The sequence below is a fragment of the Martes martes genome, assembly GCF_963455335.1.
Source record: "Martes martes genome assembly, chromosome: 5".
Classification (NCBI taxonomy): domain Eukaryota; kingdom Metazoa; phylum Chordata; class Mammalia; order Carnivora; family Mustelidae; genus Martes; species Martes martes.
Window position 1 is genome coordinate 67,649,176 of NC_137892.1, and position 15,049 is coordinate 67,664,224.

At 35.1% G+C, this 15,049-nt stretch overlaps 1 protein-coding gene across 1 annotated transcript in view; it reads right to left on the minus strand.

Annotated features, from left to right (window-relative positions):
- Positions 1 to 15,049, minus strand: part of FCHO2 (FCH and mu domain containing endocytic adaptor 2) — a 123,256-nt gene that overhangs the window by 79,311 nt on the left and 28,896 nt on the right. Inside the window, exons 3-6 of the mRNA XM_080804198.1 lie at positions 13,046 to 13,120; positions 11,130 to 11,271; positions 10,886 to 11,038; positions 823 to 927 (exon numbers count right to left, since the gene is read on the minus strand). Of these exons, the coding sequence (XP_080660324.1) occupies positions 823 to 927; positions 10,886 to 11,038; positions 11,130 to 11,271; positions 13,046 to 13,120 (475 nt within the window). The remainder of the gene's footprint in view (positions 1 to 822; positions 928 to 10,885; positions 11,039 to 11,129; positions 11,272 to 13,045; positions 13,121 to 15,049) is intronic.

A 15,049-nucleotide genomic window follows, 5' to 3' on the forward strand; every position in this document is an offset into this window, starting at 1 on the left:
GAAGAGCTTCCTTCACCAGCCTCAACAGATTACAGAAGATGAAAAACAGCTCCAGCCAGCCCATGATAAGAACATAACCCTTGCTCTTGTAAGCCACTGAGATATGGGGGTTTCTTCGTCACCTCAGTATACCCAGCCTATCCTGACTGATAAATAAAATTCATGGCATACTAAATAACAAGTGCTAAGGAGAAAAACAAGACAAGAAAAAGGTACAAAAGGGTGGGGGTATGAGTTTTAGGTATGATTCATAAAAGGCGTCCATCTTAAACCTAGGCCTTTAATTAAGGCTCTAAGAATATCAAATGGGCTATAAATTTCCCAAACTTATGGGAGACAGACTTTTTTTTTTTTTTTTTGAGACAGACTTTTTTTTATTGTCTGTCCTCCCTAACTAAAATGGAAGTTCTATGAGAGCAGGGATTCTTGATTTTTTGTTAAAGGCTATATTCACAGCAGTGAATCATTTGTAATTTTCTTCTCAAGCAGAAGTCAATTTTACAATTCATACATAGGCCAACTAACAATCACCTGTCTTCATCATCTATCTTCATCATCTATCAATATCCTCACTTTCCCCCATTCTCTTTAAGCAGCCTCTTCTGACACACCTAAAAAATCCCTTCTAATTTGATATTTATTACATATGGTCCTCATTGCCAAAACAAGACATGTATCTTTAAAATAGCACTAATAAAACATACACATGAAATGTGCATTTCAACATTTCTAATACTAAAAAATTATATGACACAAGAATTGTATTATTTCTATCAGTAAAACAAATACCCTGTTTTAGATTTAAAGCTTAAAAATACCAACCTGAGCTGTTTCTGTCATTTTCTGTTCAAAATCAGCTTTTGCTAATGCATACTTCTCCACATAAAGTTTATAGGTATCTGTAGCTTTCTTAGATTTAACAGCTGCCTGTAACAAAACAAAAACATTTTTAACTATAAAATGACCTATTTAGTTTCCTGATATAAGTTCATTTGAAATAACTACTTAAATGCATTTTAAGGGATGAGCCTATGGTGAGTCCAATATGACATAAACTAATTTCAACATCTCTTTTTCAAGTCCTCATTAGTAATTATTTTTGTTATACTCACAGAGTAACACAGAAACTAAATGTTGATTCTCCTTCCCGTCTGATGGAATGTGCCTTGAAAAGTTAAATACTCTCATTTTATAGCCCAGAGTAGTATCATATAACCACATTATAAGGATATGGTGTTTCTAAGAATTCAATCAACAAAAATGTGACAATACGATCAGAATACGCTTGACACTTTTCTATACCTGCAAGTCTTCCTTCCTCCCACAACATAAACATATTCCATTTAATGTCTGATTAATAATTATAAAGGTACGCAAAATTTGAGAAAATCATTTTCTTTGATGTTTCTCAGTTTCCATTACGCCCCAATAAATCTATAAATTTGTTTATATTTCTGCCTATTTTTTCAAGATTTCTATTATTAAAAAATTGTTACTGCATTATTATAGTTCAAGTTTTATCAAAATTACTTACTCAATTAAAACTTAATATATTATTAGGTAGTGAGGAATATGAAAATAAATTATCTTCCTGAAGGACTTCATGAAAGCAGTAGAACCTATTTTTACCTAGAAGTCAGCAGAATGTAACAAAGCCATGGAAGTAAAGATAAATTCTATGGAAGATATAAATTCAGGAAGAAGGAAGACTTTCTTTAACTTGTAGGTTCAAGCAAACATATGGTTCCAGAAACTTGACTATTCTCAAAGGACTGATCGATTTGGACAAGGGAAGGTTGGGAGGTGAGGAGTGTAAATGTAAGTAAGAGTTTAAGAAGATCAAAAGATCAAAAAAAAGGAAAGGGGCACCTGGGTGGCTCAGTGGGTTAAAGCCTCTGCCTTCAGGTCATGATTCCAGGGTCCAGGGTCCAGGGTCCTGGGTCCTGGGATCCAGCCCCGCATCAGGCTCTCTGCTCAGAAGGGAGCCTGCTCCGCTCCCCACCCCCCCGCCTGCCTCTCTGCCTACTTGCGATCTCTGTCTGTCAAATAAATAAAATCTTTAAAAAAAAAAAAGGGAAGATAAAAATATCTCCATTTTCTTGATGAGTAAGAGACAGTCTGTTAAGAATGAGGAAGAGTAGGATAGGGCTAGGAGCTTCACAAGAATGAAGAACACTTCAAGCCAGGGTTACAGAGGATACGACAGATGATACCAGACAAGTAAAAGTGCTACTAAGAGCCACTGAGGGCTAAGTAAAGATGAAAAACATGGAATTTGTATAGAGCCAATCAGAAACAACATGTAATCAACTCCTGCTACATTCAGGAGTCTAAAAATAAAAATTAGAAACAGAGGGGCACCTGGGTGGCTCAGTGGGTTAAGCCTCTGCCTTGAGCTCAGGTCATGATCTCAGGGTCCCTGGATCGAGTCCCGCATCGGGCTCTCTGCTCAGCGGGAGCCTGCTTCCCCTGCCCTCTCTCTGCCTGTCTCTCTGCCTACTTGTGATCTCTCTCTGTCAAATAAATAAATAAAATCTTTAAAAAAAAAAAAAATTAGAAACAGAAAGTTGGGTTTACCTGAAAGGCTGGAATTGGCAAGAGATGTAGACAGTCCTACTCTCTAAAAAGGCCCCTCTCTGGGTATTATGCTGAGTGAAATGAGTCAATCAGAGAAAGACAATTATCATATGATCTCTCTGATATGAGGAATTTGAGAGGCAGGGTGGGAGGTCTGGGGGTAGGCAAGGAAAAAATGAAACAAGATGGGATCAGGAGGAAGATAAACCATAAGAGACTCTGAATCTCACAAAACAAACTGAGTGTTGTTAGGGGGTAGGGGGCTAAGAAGAGGGTGGTTGGGTTACGGACACTGGGGAGGGTATGTGCTATGGTGAGTTCTATGAAATGTGTAAGCCTGATGACTCACAAACCTGTACCCCTGGGGTAAATAATGCATTATATGTTAACAAAAATAATTTTAAAAAAAAAAGGCCCCTCTGTATGCTCCTTAATATATAACTACATACATTATATTAAACATGTATGCTCCACGCTTTCCTGAATTCTTAAATAAATAATATAGGATGCCACTTTATCTTGCAGCATAAAGAAGGCTGATTTTGGAGCCAGAAGACTTGGTCTTAGAGTTTTATATAGTTCTCTCATTCCTAAAATGGGAAGAATACCACCTATTTTTTAAAGCTTTAGCAGTGATGAAATGTGACTTATGTAAAATGATTGGGACAGGGACTGGCATATAGTTAAAGCTACAAAATAAATGGTTATCAGCTATTATTATGGTTTCTAAAAGTAACACCAACAGGAAAATATAACTGTATTTTGCTGTTATTGTATCTGAGAGTTGTACTGAGTTCTCCATCCCTAGAGTAGTAAGTGGTTAAAACCTATACTGATTTTCTAGTTTATTCCTATGGATTAAAAAATAAACCTCTTTTCCCATTGTCTCAGGCCCTTTGACATTATTTACACTACTGTTAGTCTATTTCCTCTGATGTCCTGGCCTTGTTTAAACATGTAACAATTAGATGAGATGGATATTTGAAATTTACTATCTTCACAGAAATCATAGGTAACAAATTGGCTAGATCTGAGAAAAAATTTTAATGGTATGGTTATCTGGGTTTCCTTTGGCTATCTGGGTTTCTTGTTTGTTTGTTTTTATAGCAAGAGACTTCAGTTTCTTCTACCAACCACCTGTATTTTCAGTCTGTACAAGAATGGTCAGCAACGTACAGTCCATGGAGTGATTTTCAATGACAGAGCCTCACAAAATAATGTAGTCCCACTAGTAGCCCCTTCTTTGCATTTTCCCTATCCTAACACCTACTCTTTTTTTTCCTACTAATGAAGACTTGAATTGTGATCACCTGAGGTAACTGCAATTTGGAAAAAATTCGTAAAAATGGAAAAGTCCCCCAAAATAGGGCTATAATGATTGTGGCTATACTACTGTATTTTTATTTGTCTGGTTAATAAATTAAAAGTAATTTATTTCATGATATTGTCCCTGTTTTCTTTTTACAGGTTCTGTACAAAATAGGATACCTCTCCTTCTAAACTTACCATTAAAACCTCTAACCTCTTGTTCTGTACTATTTAATACTTTTGCTCCCCACAAAGAAGGAAGCTTCTTGAATACAGAAGGGGAGAATATGTATTTTAGCCTGTAGTAACCTTCATAACATCTAGCATAATGACAAGCACATGGTACAAACTAAAACACTACTGCATACAAATTACCACTTCATAATCCAACAATCAGAAAAATACTTGAATAAGACATTTAAAAAGCCAAGACTTTAGTCTTTCGCCTATGTTTAAAGTAAAATAAACTCTTAATTTTTATTATATTAACAAACAAGAAAAATTCAAATACTATTATTTGCTATAATGATTATTTTTCCAAGTAAACACATATGCTGTGTTGCAGACGATACAATGACAGTTTCTCACTCACAAGGAATTTGTAATCTAACAGGAATAAAAGATAACTGCCTAGAGGGCCATTACTCCTTTAAGAAGACCTATGATACATTTCTACAATGTAAACAAAGCAATTATTTTACATAATTCATTATACTTAGTTATAGGACTTAAAGCCGCGCCTGAGTGGCTCAGTCATCAAGCATCTGCCTTCGGCTCAGATCATGATCCCAGGGTTCAGGGATTAAGCCCCACATCAGGCTCCTTGCCCGGCAGGGAATTTGTTTCTCCCTCTCCCTCTGCCTACCTGTGCTCTCTCTCTCTCTCTCTCAAGTAAATTAAAAAAAAAAAAAAAAAAAAAGTTACAGGACTTTAAGAGATGGAAAGAAGTTCCTGAAGCATCATTTCTTCTTCCAATAGTCAGTCTCTAGAATTCAAACTAGTTTGGGTACTCAAATTTTTACTGAATCAATAGGTTTAGAAATAATTCTAAAAATTTAAACCAGCCTACTTTTCTTAACTTTCTTTTTTCCTCCTGGAATGTTATCACTGTAAAACTAAGTCTACTTAGTTTTCAACTCACCACAAACTTATTTTTCCACTATAGCCAACCACAAAATTATTATCTTCATCTCAAAAGTTCAGATCAGGATCTAACTCAGAATATAAAAGGACAGGTAAGTCTTCTGGAGCATACTTTCTAAATCTTTTTTTTTTTTAAGATTTTTTATTTATTTATTTGACAGACAGAGATTACAAGTAGGCAGAGAGGCAGGCAGAGAGAGAGGAGAAAGGAGGCTCTCCACGGAGCAGAAAGCCCGATGCAGGGCTCGAACCCAGGACCCTGGGATCATGACCTGAGCTGAAGGCAGAGGCTTTAACGCACTGAGCCACCCAGGCGGCCCTGGAGCATACTTTCTGATATGAGGAAGCTGGGGAAAATTTCACTTCTCTTATTTGGAGGCATGAAGGAACAGAAAAGATACTCTTTTAAAGTTCTAACTTACATTTTTTACACCAGCTCTCACTCTTCAAAAGTAAAAATTATAGGCCCGAACTCTATGGAAATTATGTTCCAACTTAAAGAAGTATCTTGGAAAACTAACAACAGGAGTACTTCATCATAAAGGAATAAAATGAAAAAAAATTGTTGACACAAAGTGTTTTGAATAATGACAAAACCAAATTTAAAGAAAAATAAGGGTATCATATAAAAAGATGTAGAGGCAATTTTAGAAAGTAATTATATTGGGAACATCTTGATTTTTTTTAAAGCAAGAAAGAGCCCTCAGAGGAAACAAACAGCAACACTCAATTGAGTCAAAACAACTTTTTAAATAGTATATATACTTAGAAATATTGTAAATTCTAGGGTAGAATTACAAAAACAGTATCCTAGTAGTTACAAATTTGACCACTTCCATAAAGTCATTATTAAAAAGGGAAGTTAAAGCATTTTTTCTTAAATGACAAAATTACACTTTCAAAAAAACAGCTACATTTCTTCTCACAAAAAAGATGGGCTTTAACAAGTCACCTACTGATAATAAAATAAATCCTACATTTTATTCATTTCCTTACCTTTTTAAATAAATTTACCAATATACTAGGAGAAATATTTGTGTTTAAGTGCCTGTGATTGCCTGGGTGGTGCAGTCGGTTAAGCATCTAACTCTTGGTTTTAGCCTGGGTCCTGATCTCAGGGTCATGAGATTCAGGTCCATATTGAGAGTCTGCTAAGTTTCTCTTCCTCTCCATCTGCCCTTCCCCGCCTCATGCTCTCTCTCAGAAACGTAAATTTATTAATCTTGGGGGAAAAAAAAAAAAAAAGAAAAAAGCATCCCTTCCTCTAAGCTGTCCACATGACTACAAAAAGCACAATCCACCAATTTACAACCCTTGGACACAACCGTATGTCACAGCTCTGCCTAGTATGTTAAGGAAAAGGAAATCCTTTAATCTAAATCATTACCTTATATTAAACCTTTTTTGCTTTATATAAAAAGATTCAATCATTTCTTTAAGCCTAACTTCTAGGGACCATATATTCTGCAAGTGGTCACTACACTTAGTACACACTAGGTACTAAGTTAAATCCACTGGGTTTCTCTCTCTCTCACACACACACACACACACACACACACACACACAGATAAAGAGCACTATTTAGCCAGGAGTACTTTTTAACCCTTTGGAAAATTTCAAATGGCATACTTCTGCATTAATGATATGGAATTCATACCAACTTATTGACCTGTATGTTACTGACCTATAGAAACTATTCCTATAGCTCACATTTTTAAAAAAAAATCTCTTATTTTGAAATATAGTTGGCTTTATATATATTTGTTCCTATCTTTTTGGAAAAAAATTAATTATTAAATAGGCAAGGGGAGGCCCCATGTCCTTATCAATCCCATTCCCCACTTGCTCTGCAAAGGAAACTCCCATTATGTAACTCAGTGTTTACTGTCCCTATGCATGTTCCTTGAACAGTTAATTATACTTTAAAAGGTTTTCTTACAGAGAATTAAAGATTATGTGAAAGGCATCAAAATCTACATATTCTTCTGGAACTTTGTTTTTCTTGCTCAATATTATGCTTTTTAGATTCACCCAGGTCAATGACTCATGTCATTCTAGTGCATTCTTTTTTTTTTTTTATAATAAACATTTTAAAGCACACGAAAGAAGTACAATAAACTCCATTAACCTATCACGTAACTTCAAGATTCCATCCATTCTTCCCCTTCCAATTTTTTTTGTTACAGTATTTTAAATCCCAGATCTATCATTTTACCCTATAAAATTTATTTGAACTGCTGAATGGTCCCATTATATGAAACAGTCTTCTGCTGTTAAACATTAAAGTTGTTTTACATAATAAGAATTTTTTTCCAATTTGACAATCAACCTATTTATTAGAGGAGTCTAACTCACTTATACACATTACAGCTTTGGTATATTTGAACTTACTTCTTCCAGCTTACTTTGAGCTTTTTGCCTACCATTCTTTATTTCCTCCTTCCTTTCCTATCAATAAATATTTTTCTAAAGATTTTATTTGACAGAGAGAGTGATTAAAAGTAGGCAGAGAGACAGGCAGAGGGGAAGGGGGAAGCAGGCTCCCCGCCGAGCAGAGAGCCTCACATGGGGCTCGATCCCAGGACCCCGAGATCATAACCTGGGCCCAAGGCAGAGGCTTAACCCACTGAGCCACCCAGGCGCCCCCTTATCAATAAATTTTAATACCCTCTTCTTTGTCCTTAAAAGACTTATTAGACTTTTATTCTTTTAGAAGTTAGGCTTAATGTACCTACTTGATTATTACTAACTGATATACCATTAATTTATAAAGTAACCATAATCTTGTGTACCATTAAAACAGAAAAATGTTATCATCTAAAATATAAAATAATGCTTTCTTATCACTTAAAATTCTAATTTTATACTTCTAGAAGAGCTCTTTTAGACTTACTTAGAAGTATACTGGTACAGAATAAAAAGGAAAGCAAAATGAATTATTCGATATACTCTTATATCTTCCTCATATTCAGATGTGAACCTCCTCAATTACTTTCCAATTGAGAGATTGCTGAGGTGTTTTTTCCCCACACGATATTATCCTCAATGTCATCAAGACCATTACTGATGCAGTTCCTCTTAAAAATGCTCATTGTCTCCCAATTTTCTTCTAAACACCAGTGCTCACATTTTCTTGATCTTACCAGAAGGTCTCAACAAAAAGTTTTCAGACAAAAACCAGAACAATTCCTTCTTCAAATTGTCTTAAGATGGTCTGTTAACTAAAACATCAAAGTGCTGCAGTTGTCCAGTCATGCTACCACACAGAATAACCAAGTTCACACAGGCAATAAAAATACACATATATATGTCACCTTATCAAGTGATAATAATGATATCATCAGCAGAAAATGCATTCTGATTGCAAAGATGTGAGAAAACCAGAAACACCTGGTAGCTTTTAATATTCTCTTTTTCTCTGGAGTCTAGGTCTGAGTTTACCTTAATGTAACCTGCTTAATACCAAGAATGTACTTTCAATCTGGGAACTCTTTTTTTTTATATTTATATATACATATATATTTTCTTAAGTTTTTTTTTATTTTCTTAAGTTTTTATGTTAATTCCAGTTAACATACAGTGCTGTATTCATCTGTGGACTACTGAATTTCCTCAGATATGAAAAATCCTGAGCTGTGAATTCTTTAAATATTACTAGACAACCATTCTTTCCATTTTCTTCTGGAATTCACATCAGATGAATGTTGGTAACCTTTCTTTGTTTTTGTTTTTTTATGATTTTATTTATTTGAGAGAGAGAAAGTGCAAGAATGCACATGAGTAGGGGAGAGGCAAAGGGAGAGGGAGAAACAGACTCCCTCCTAAGCACAGAGCCCAACCTGGGGCTCAATCCTAGAACCCTGAGACTATCACCTGAGCAGAAGACAGAGGTTTAACTGACCGAGTCACCTGGGTGCCCCAGTAATCTTTATTTCTTTGTACTACTGTTCTGGGTGGTTCCATCAGTACCATCTTCCAAATTCAGTCTTTGACTACATCAAGTCTAAAGTTTGAGAGAGAGCGAGCGAGCGTGCACAAAGGGAGAAGCAACTCCCCACTGAGCAGGGAACCTGATGCAGGACTCAAACCTAGGACCCTAAGATCATGCAAAGGCAGACCCTTAACCAACTGAGGCACCCAGGTGTCCCAAGTTTGTATTTTCTATTACTTTTTCCTCAATAACCATATTTTTCATTTCCAAGTTTTCTAATTAGCTGTTTTCCTATCAAGTAGACCTTATTCCGTTATGCCTTAATTTTATTTACTAGTTTATATTAATTTATCTCTTTGAACATACTGAACAAAACCTTTTTTGTTCATCTGTTTTATAAATTTAAATTTTATCTTGAGTGAATTCTTCTTCCAATTGGTGAATTTATTGTTGTCTTAGCACTAGATTTCTTGGGTGTACTCTAGAATTTTGGTTGTTCACTCATTTCAAATGGGAGGTTTCTTGTTTTGTCCCCTTCTCTTCTTCTCTTTCACTCCATCAGTGCTGTGGGACAGATCCACAGAATGCAATGTAAATGTCACCACCTAGAATTGTGTTATGTTTTATCCTTTGTGCTCACCCCACCTAATAGTTTTCATGGCATTTTGTGCCAGCCCTCAAAGTCCCCAATTTAGTATCAGTCTTATAAAGGTAGTTTTTAATTACTTCCCTGGATGAATATGGGGGATATGGCCCAAAAAGTGATGAAATGTTCCTTAGCTTGATTTGGGTCAGAATTGTGTCCATTAGCCCCTACCTTCTGATAAAGCTTTAGCCCTAGTCAGCAGCCTAAAAGTTTTCTTTTTTTCTACCTATATTGCTTCACATAGACAGTGGGACTCCTTGTGCTTTATCTCAGATGGGTTACACTTAGTCCCTTTTAACAAACAAGAGCTTAAATTCCACAGCCTAACTTAGGACTTTGAGTCCAGCAAAACCGGCAAAACCAATCTCTACACACCGCTTTGAGTTTCCATTCCATAATATTCTACTTTTTTGAGTCCTATAATTTTGTTCTGTTTTCCCTTCTTATATTTTATTTACAAATGCTGTGTCTGGAATGCTGTTTTAAAATAGTAAACATACTGTGCCTTATCTTTTTCTCCCTCCCAATTTTTATTTATTGCACAAACATTAAAGGAAATCAGTTATGCCAAAATCCATCAACTATTTCGATTTTTTCCTTATTCTCTTCTAGTTTCTGTCCATATATATATACACTTCTATAATTACTGTAATTGCTAAAATACAGTTACAACTTTTTTTTTAATGGATATTTCACATACTTTAGAAAAACTTTCAAAATTATCACTCCCTATAGCTCATTCCTAAATGAGATATAACACATCAAACAAGTCAATGGTTAGTTTAGACTGTTCTGAAAGGGGGAAAAAATCTACTTTCACTTAAAACGCCGAGTGGGGGAAAGGACTGTGGTTTACCGCAATACTACATAAATGTCTTCAAAGTCAGCAATAAATCACCCACAACACATATTTTAAAGCTTATCTTCATGTATCTATGCCTTTCTAAATGTACTAATCTTGACTAAAAAAAAATTTTACCTTACATTAAACCCTACACCAAGCAGTATCTCATCAAGTATCTTATTATAAAAATAGCCAACAAATGTCAACGGCATAAAGAAATTATTTCTTTTTATGTATCTGCTAATGTATTTTTCATACACAACACAACATATTCTACAAACCTAGTTCTGTTTCACTTAGGTAAATCATGAACACTCAGAGGCACAGTACAGTGTCTTCATCTTTAATGAGATCATTCTTGAGTGTCTGAGGATTAAATGCAGTCTTTTGTTTGAAAGGGCTTTGAAACCACAGAGATTATTTTTATTACAATTACCTTTTCTATTTCTCTTTGTGTAGCTCCTTCCTTTTTCAAACGTTCCTGTTCTACACACTTGGCATTGTAATTTTCCTTGGATTTCTGGAGGGCCTGAGTTATGCTTTGAATGGTTTGAACAGCTTCCAGAGTTCCTGCAACTTCTTCTTTAGTCTGTGTGGTATGAAATGATTCATCAAAACAACTGAACTGTAAAGCACTCAATATCTCATCTATCATTCCTTTAGCAGAAAAAAACTGATACCTTTTTATGAGATTTTACTTGTTCTTCTCCATACTTCTGAACTTCCTTTATTAGTTCTTGTAATTTTCTAACAAGATCCAAGTGACAGTTTGCTAATTTCTCTGTAGATGTTTTGAACACATCCCACACTGGTGCAAATGTTCTAAGAGAAAGAAAATATGGAATTATTTAATAAAAGAAAAGTTTAAGGCTCCAAAACAGAACCAACAGAAAAAATATTATATTCAGCAATTTTAATTAGACAAAATAGGAAATTAAAGCACAAATGAAATGACTGACAGACTGACAGTGATTTTTTTAATCCTTGGTTAATTAAAATATTTGGACCTTAAGTACACAGCAATCAGTTAAATATTTATCACAGGTTTGGCCATGACCCTCTCTTAATTATATCTTACTATTTTCTGAGTTGATTTGGTTTTTTTTTACTTGGATCAGAAGCCTTTCTAATCACTGTCTATTGTTAAAAATCAGCTTTTACCAAATTTCGATTTTTGGCTATTCAGTGCTCATTTAAAATGCTTCATCAAAAAATAAAAGTTCCTTTGAATTCAAACATGCAAACTCAAATGCACACAGGATTTTATAAGAATCGTCATCATTAATAATCATTTGAGAATTATTTTAATGCTGTTACTTGAAGTCTTGTTTCAGATCATTTTATCTATGGACTTTAACACTAAGACAGTCCCCTTTCCACTACATGGTACATGAGACATGACATACTTTCCTACCACTTTTTCACAAAAGTGAGAATTTAATGTTTTCTGCAGGTTCAAGTATATCCAAGAATTACTACATTATGATATCTTGGATAGTACTTAGGATGTCAGTGGTTAGCTTAAACCAATCTGCCCAATAAGGAATGACTGAAGGATAATTTTATCCTATGTTTTCCTCAGGTACTACCTAACATATTTTCAACATCATCTGTTTTGCACCATGACCAGACCTCTACTTGAAAACAAACAGAAGCACAAGGAAAAAGGGCAGAGAAAGAAATTACTTATCCTAATATGTACTCTGTCCCAATTACTACATTTCCTATCCAGTAAGAATGCTAACTCACGGTAATCATTTTAAGCAATAGTAAAGAAGTTCAAAAAGGAAAGTTAAGATTCTTAGAATAAGGCTGTTCTGATTAGATCTCACCTCACACTTTAAAAGCTAAATCAGTATCAAATCTGGCAAGGAGTTAAATGAAAAATATTGAGAGTAAAAATAGATAACTGGAAAGAATCCATTCACAACAGCACCAAAATACATGTACATCTCTTCAATGTAAACCTGATACACGACAGTGTGAATTTCACAAAGCAGGAAGATGAGGAGTGTCCCTTTACCCAAGGATTCTTTATATTGTAAAGGGGTTCAACGTAAGACTTCTCTAAGTAGAGGTTTCTTTAAGGAATGTCAAATATCATTACATTTTTAAAAGTCTGATATACAGAACTTTTTTTGGGTCATGTAATACACATTAATGTATAATAAGCAGAAAGAAAGAAAACTGACCAGTCTAAGTTATGTTTAAATGCAAAAAAATACAGAGGAAACTCAATTTCTTGGCTAAATATCCATCAGTAAGATATTAATATTTAAAATCTTTATAATCTTAAGCAATGACACTAACTCGTAAAATATCATCCATTATTTATGAGAACCACATATTCCAAAAACAAATGCCGTCAACATCTTTATTATCAGGAAACACAGGTGAAGTCAATCCATGTTTTTTCTATCTCCCCCCTGATGACTAAAAATAGGGTAGAATTTCCTATAATAGAACCACAACCAAATAAGTACATTATATGTTGTTATATTTATGAACCATTATGTCTTCAACAAGAACTTAAATATTCTCAAGAACTGTGCCTAAATCAACATTGAAAAAGAGTTTTTCAAAGAAACTAACTCACCCAAGTTGTGAATAATTGCTTGCAGATTTTGCTAGTTTTGTCATTGACCTGGAGTATGCTTCTTCTATTGTAGCTCTGTTAAATCAAATTTCCATAGGATAAGAGCTCTCAAACACATAGAAAAATTATCAAATATAATTAAAACTGTTGAAACAAAAAAACTCAAATTATATATTAAAAATAAGTAGGTACTGGGGTGCCTGGTTGACTCAGTAAGTAGATCATTCGACTCTTCATCTTGGGGTCATAAGTTCAAGCCCCAGGTTGGGTATAGAGCTTACTTTAAAAAGAAAAAAAAAAAAAAAGTAGGTATGTGGTTATGATACTTAGGTATCTTAGTCCCCTCAAACTAAAAACATCCAAACCAAACTTATTTCAAACTCTTCTCCAACCCCATGCCCACAAAACCCAGCTCTCTTGCAAAAAGGAACTGTTAACAGTAACTCTCTCACTGATGGAACTGTGAGTTTTTTTGCTCCTTTAAACTTCTGTATGTCTTTTTTAATATACTGTATCACACAAGGGTGGTACTTTGATCATCTAAAAAAAGTTAATACAGAAAAAAACATTATCTCAATGGATAAGTTTAACAGCAACAAAAAGTGATTCAATCTCCAGCACCAGTAAACTGATACAAAAACCTCCTGATGAGGAAAACCAGAAAAACATGGAGAAAGGGTCTAACTAAAAGGCATCAGAGAGCTCAGGAGGCAATTAACAATGAGTAAGCCAAGATCTAAGAGAAGGATATCCAAAGAAATAAGTCAGATACATTGGTCAGCTTTTCCCTGGGGGGCATCTAGAAGCAGAAACTGAGACTAAAAAGAGGAGAAGAGTTTTTCAAAGTCTCACAGGGTAAGGGAGACAAAACTAGATTCAGATTTACCAGATGTGGGAAGCATGGGAAATCCCGTAACTTTAAGCTGACACTCAATGAGTAAGGATAAACCTAAGTAGGCAAGCTTTCAAAGGGACTACCAACTGTATTTTTTTAAACCCTGATACTGGATCCTGGTATGGATGTCTTACACACATTCATAAAGCATCAGGCACATAAGCAAATAAGACAAAGGAACAAAAACCAGGAAGAACAAATTAGCAATGTTCCAAATGCTGAGATTATAAAGCTTAGATTTTATGAGTTCATACATTATCTTCAAGGAGAGAGTACATTAAAGCAAGAATTTGGGGGGCACCTACCTGGCTCAGTCACTAGAGCATGTGACTCTTGATCTCAGGGTCCTGAGTTCAAGCCCTACACTGGGTGCAGAGTGTAAATCAATCAATCAAGAATTTCAGTAGAGAAATGGAAATCATTTTTAAAAAGTGAAGGAAATCATAGCAAATTTGAAAAAAGATACAAACTCTTTATCTGAAAAATACAGTATCAAAAATTAATATCTCAACCCATGAGGTTAAATAGCAGATTCAATACACTACAGTGAGAATCAGTAAACCAGAAGAGAAGTTAGAAGACTCTATCCTGGTATAAAGCTTAGAGAGGGAAAAGAATGGAAAATAGAGAAGAGAAATGGAAGAATGGAAAACAGAAAAAGGACAAAGTAAAAAAACCTAATGTATAAAGGGGCGGGGGGAGGCCAGAAGAATTATTTTCAGAGATAATGATGGACAATTTTCCAAAACTGACAAAAGATAGCAAACTACAGATCCAAGTAGCCCAACAAACCCTAAGAGTATAAATAAAAAGAAATCTATACCTCATCACATAGTAAAACTATGTCTACCTAGGTGACATATGTTTACACCTAGGTGAAAAGTGCTGAAAATGAAAGCCTAAAAGAAAATCTTAAAAGCAGCTAAACCAAGGCACCTGGGTGGCTCAGTGGGTTAAAGCCTCTGCCTTCAGCTCAGGTCATGGCCCCAGGGTCCTAGGATCGAGCCCCGCATCGGGCTCTCTGCTCAGTGGGAAGCCTGCTTCCCTTCCTCTCTCTCTGCCTGCCTCTCTGCCTACCTGTGATCTCCGTCAAATAAATAAATAAAAAT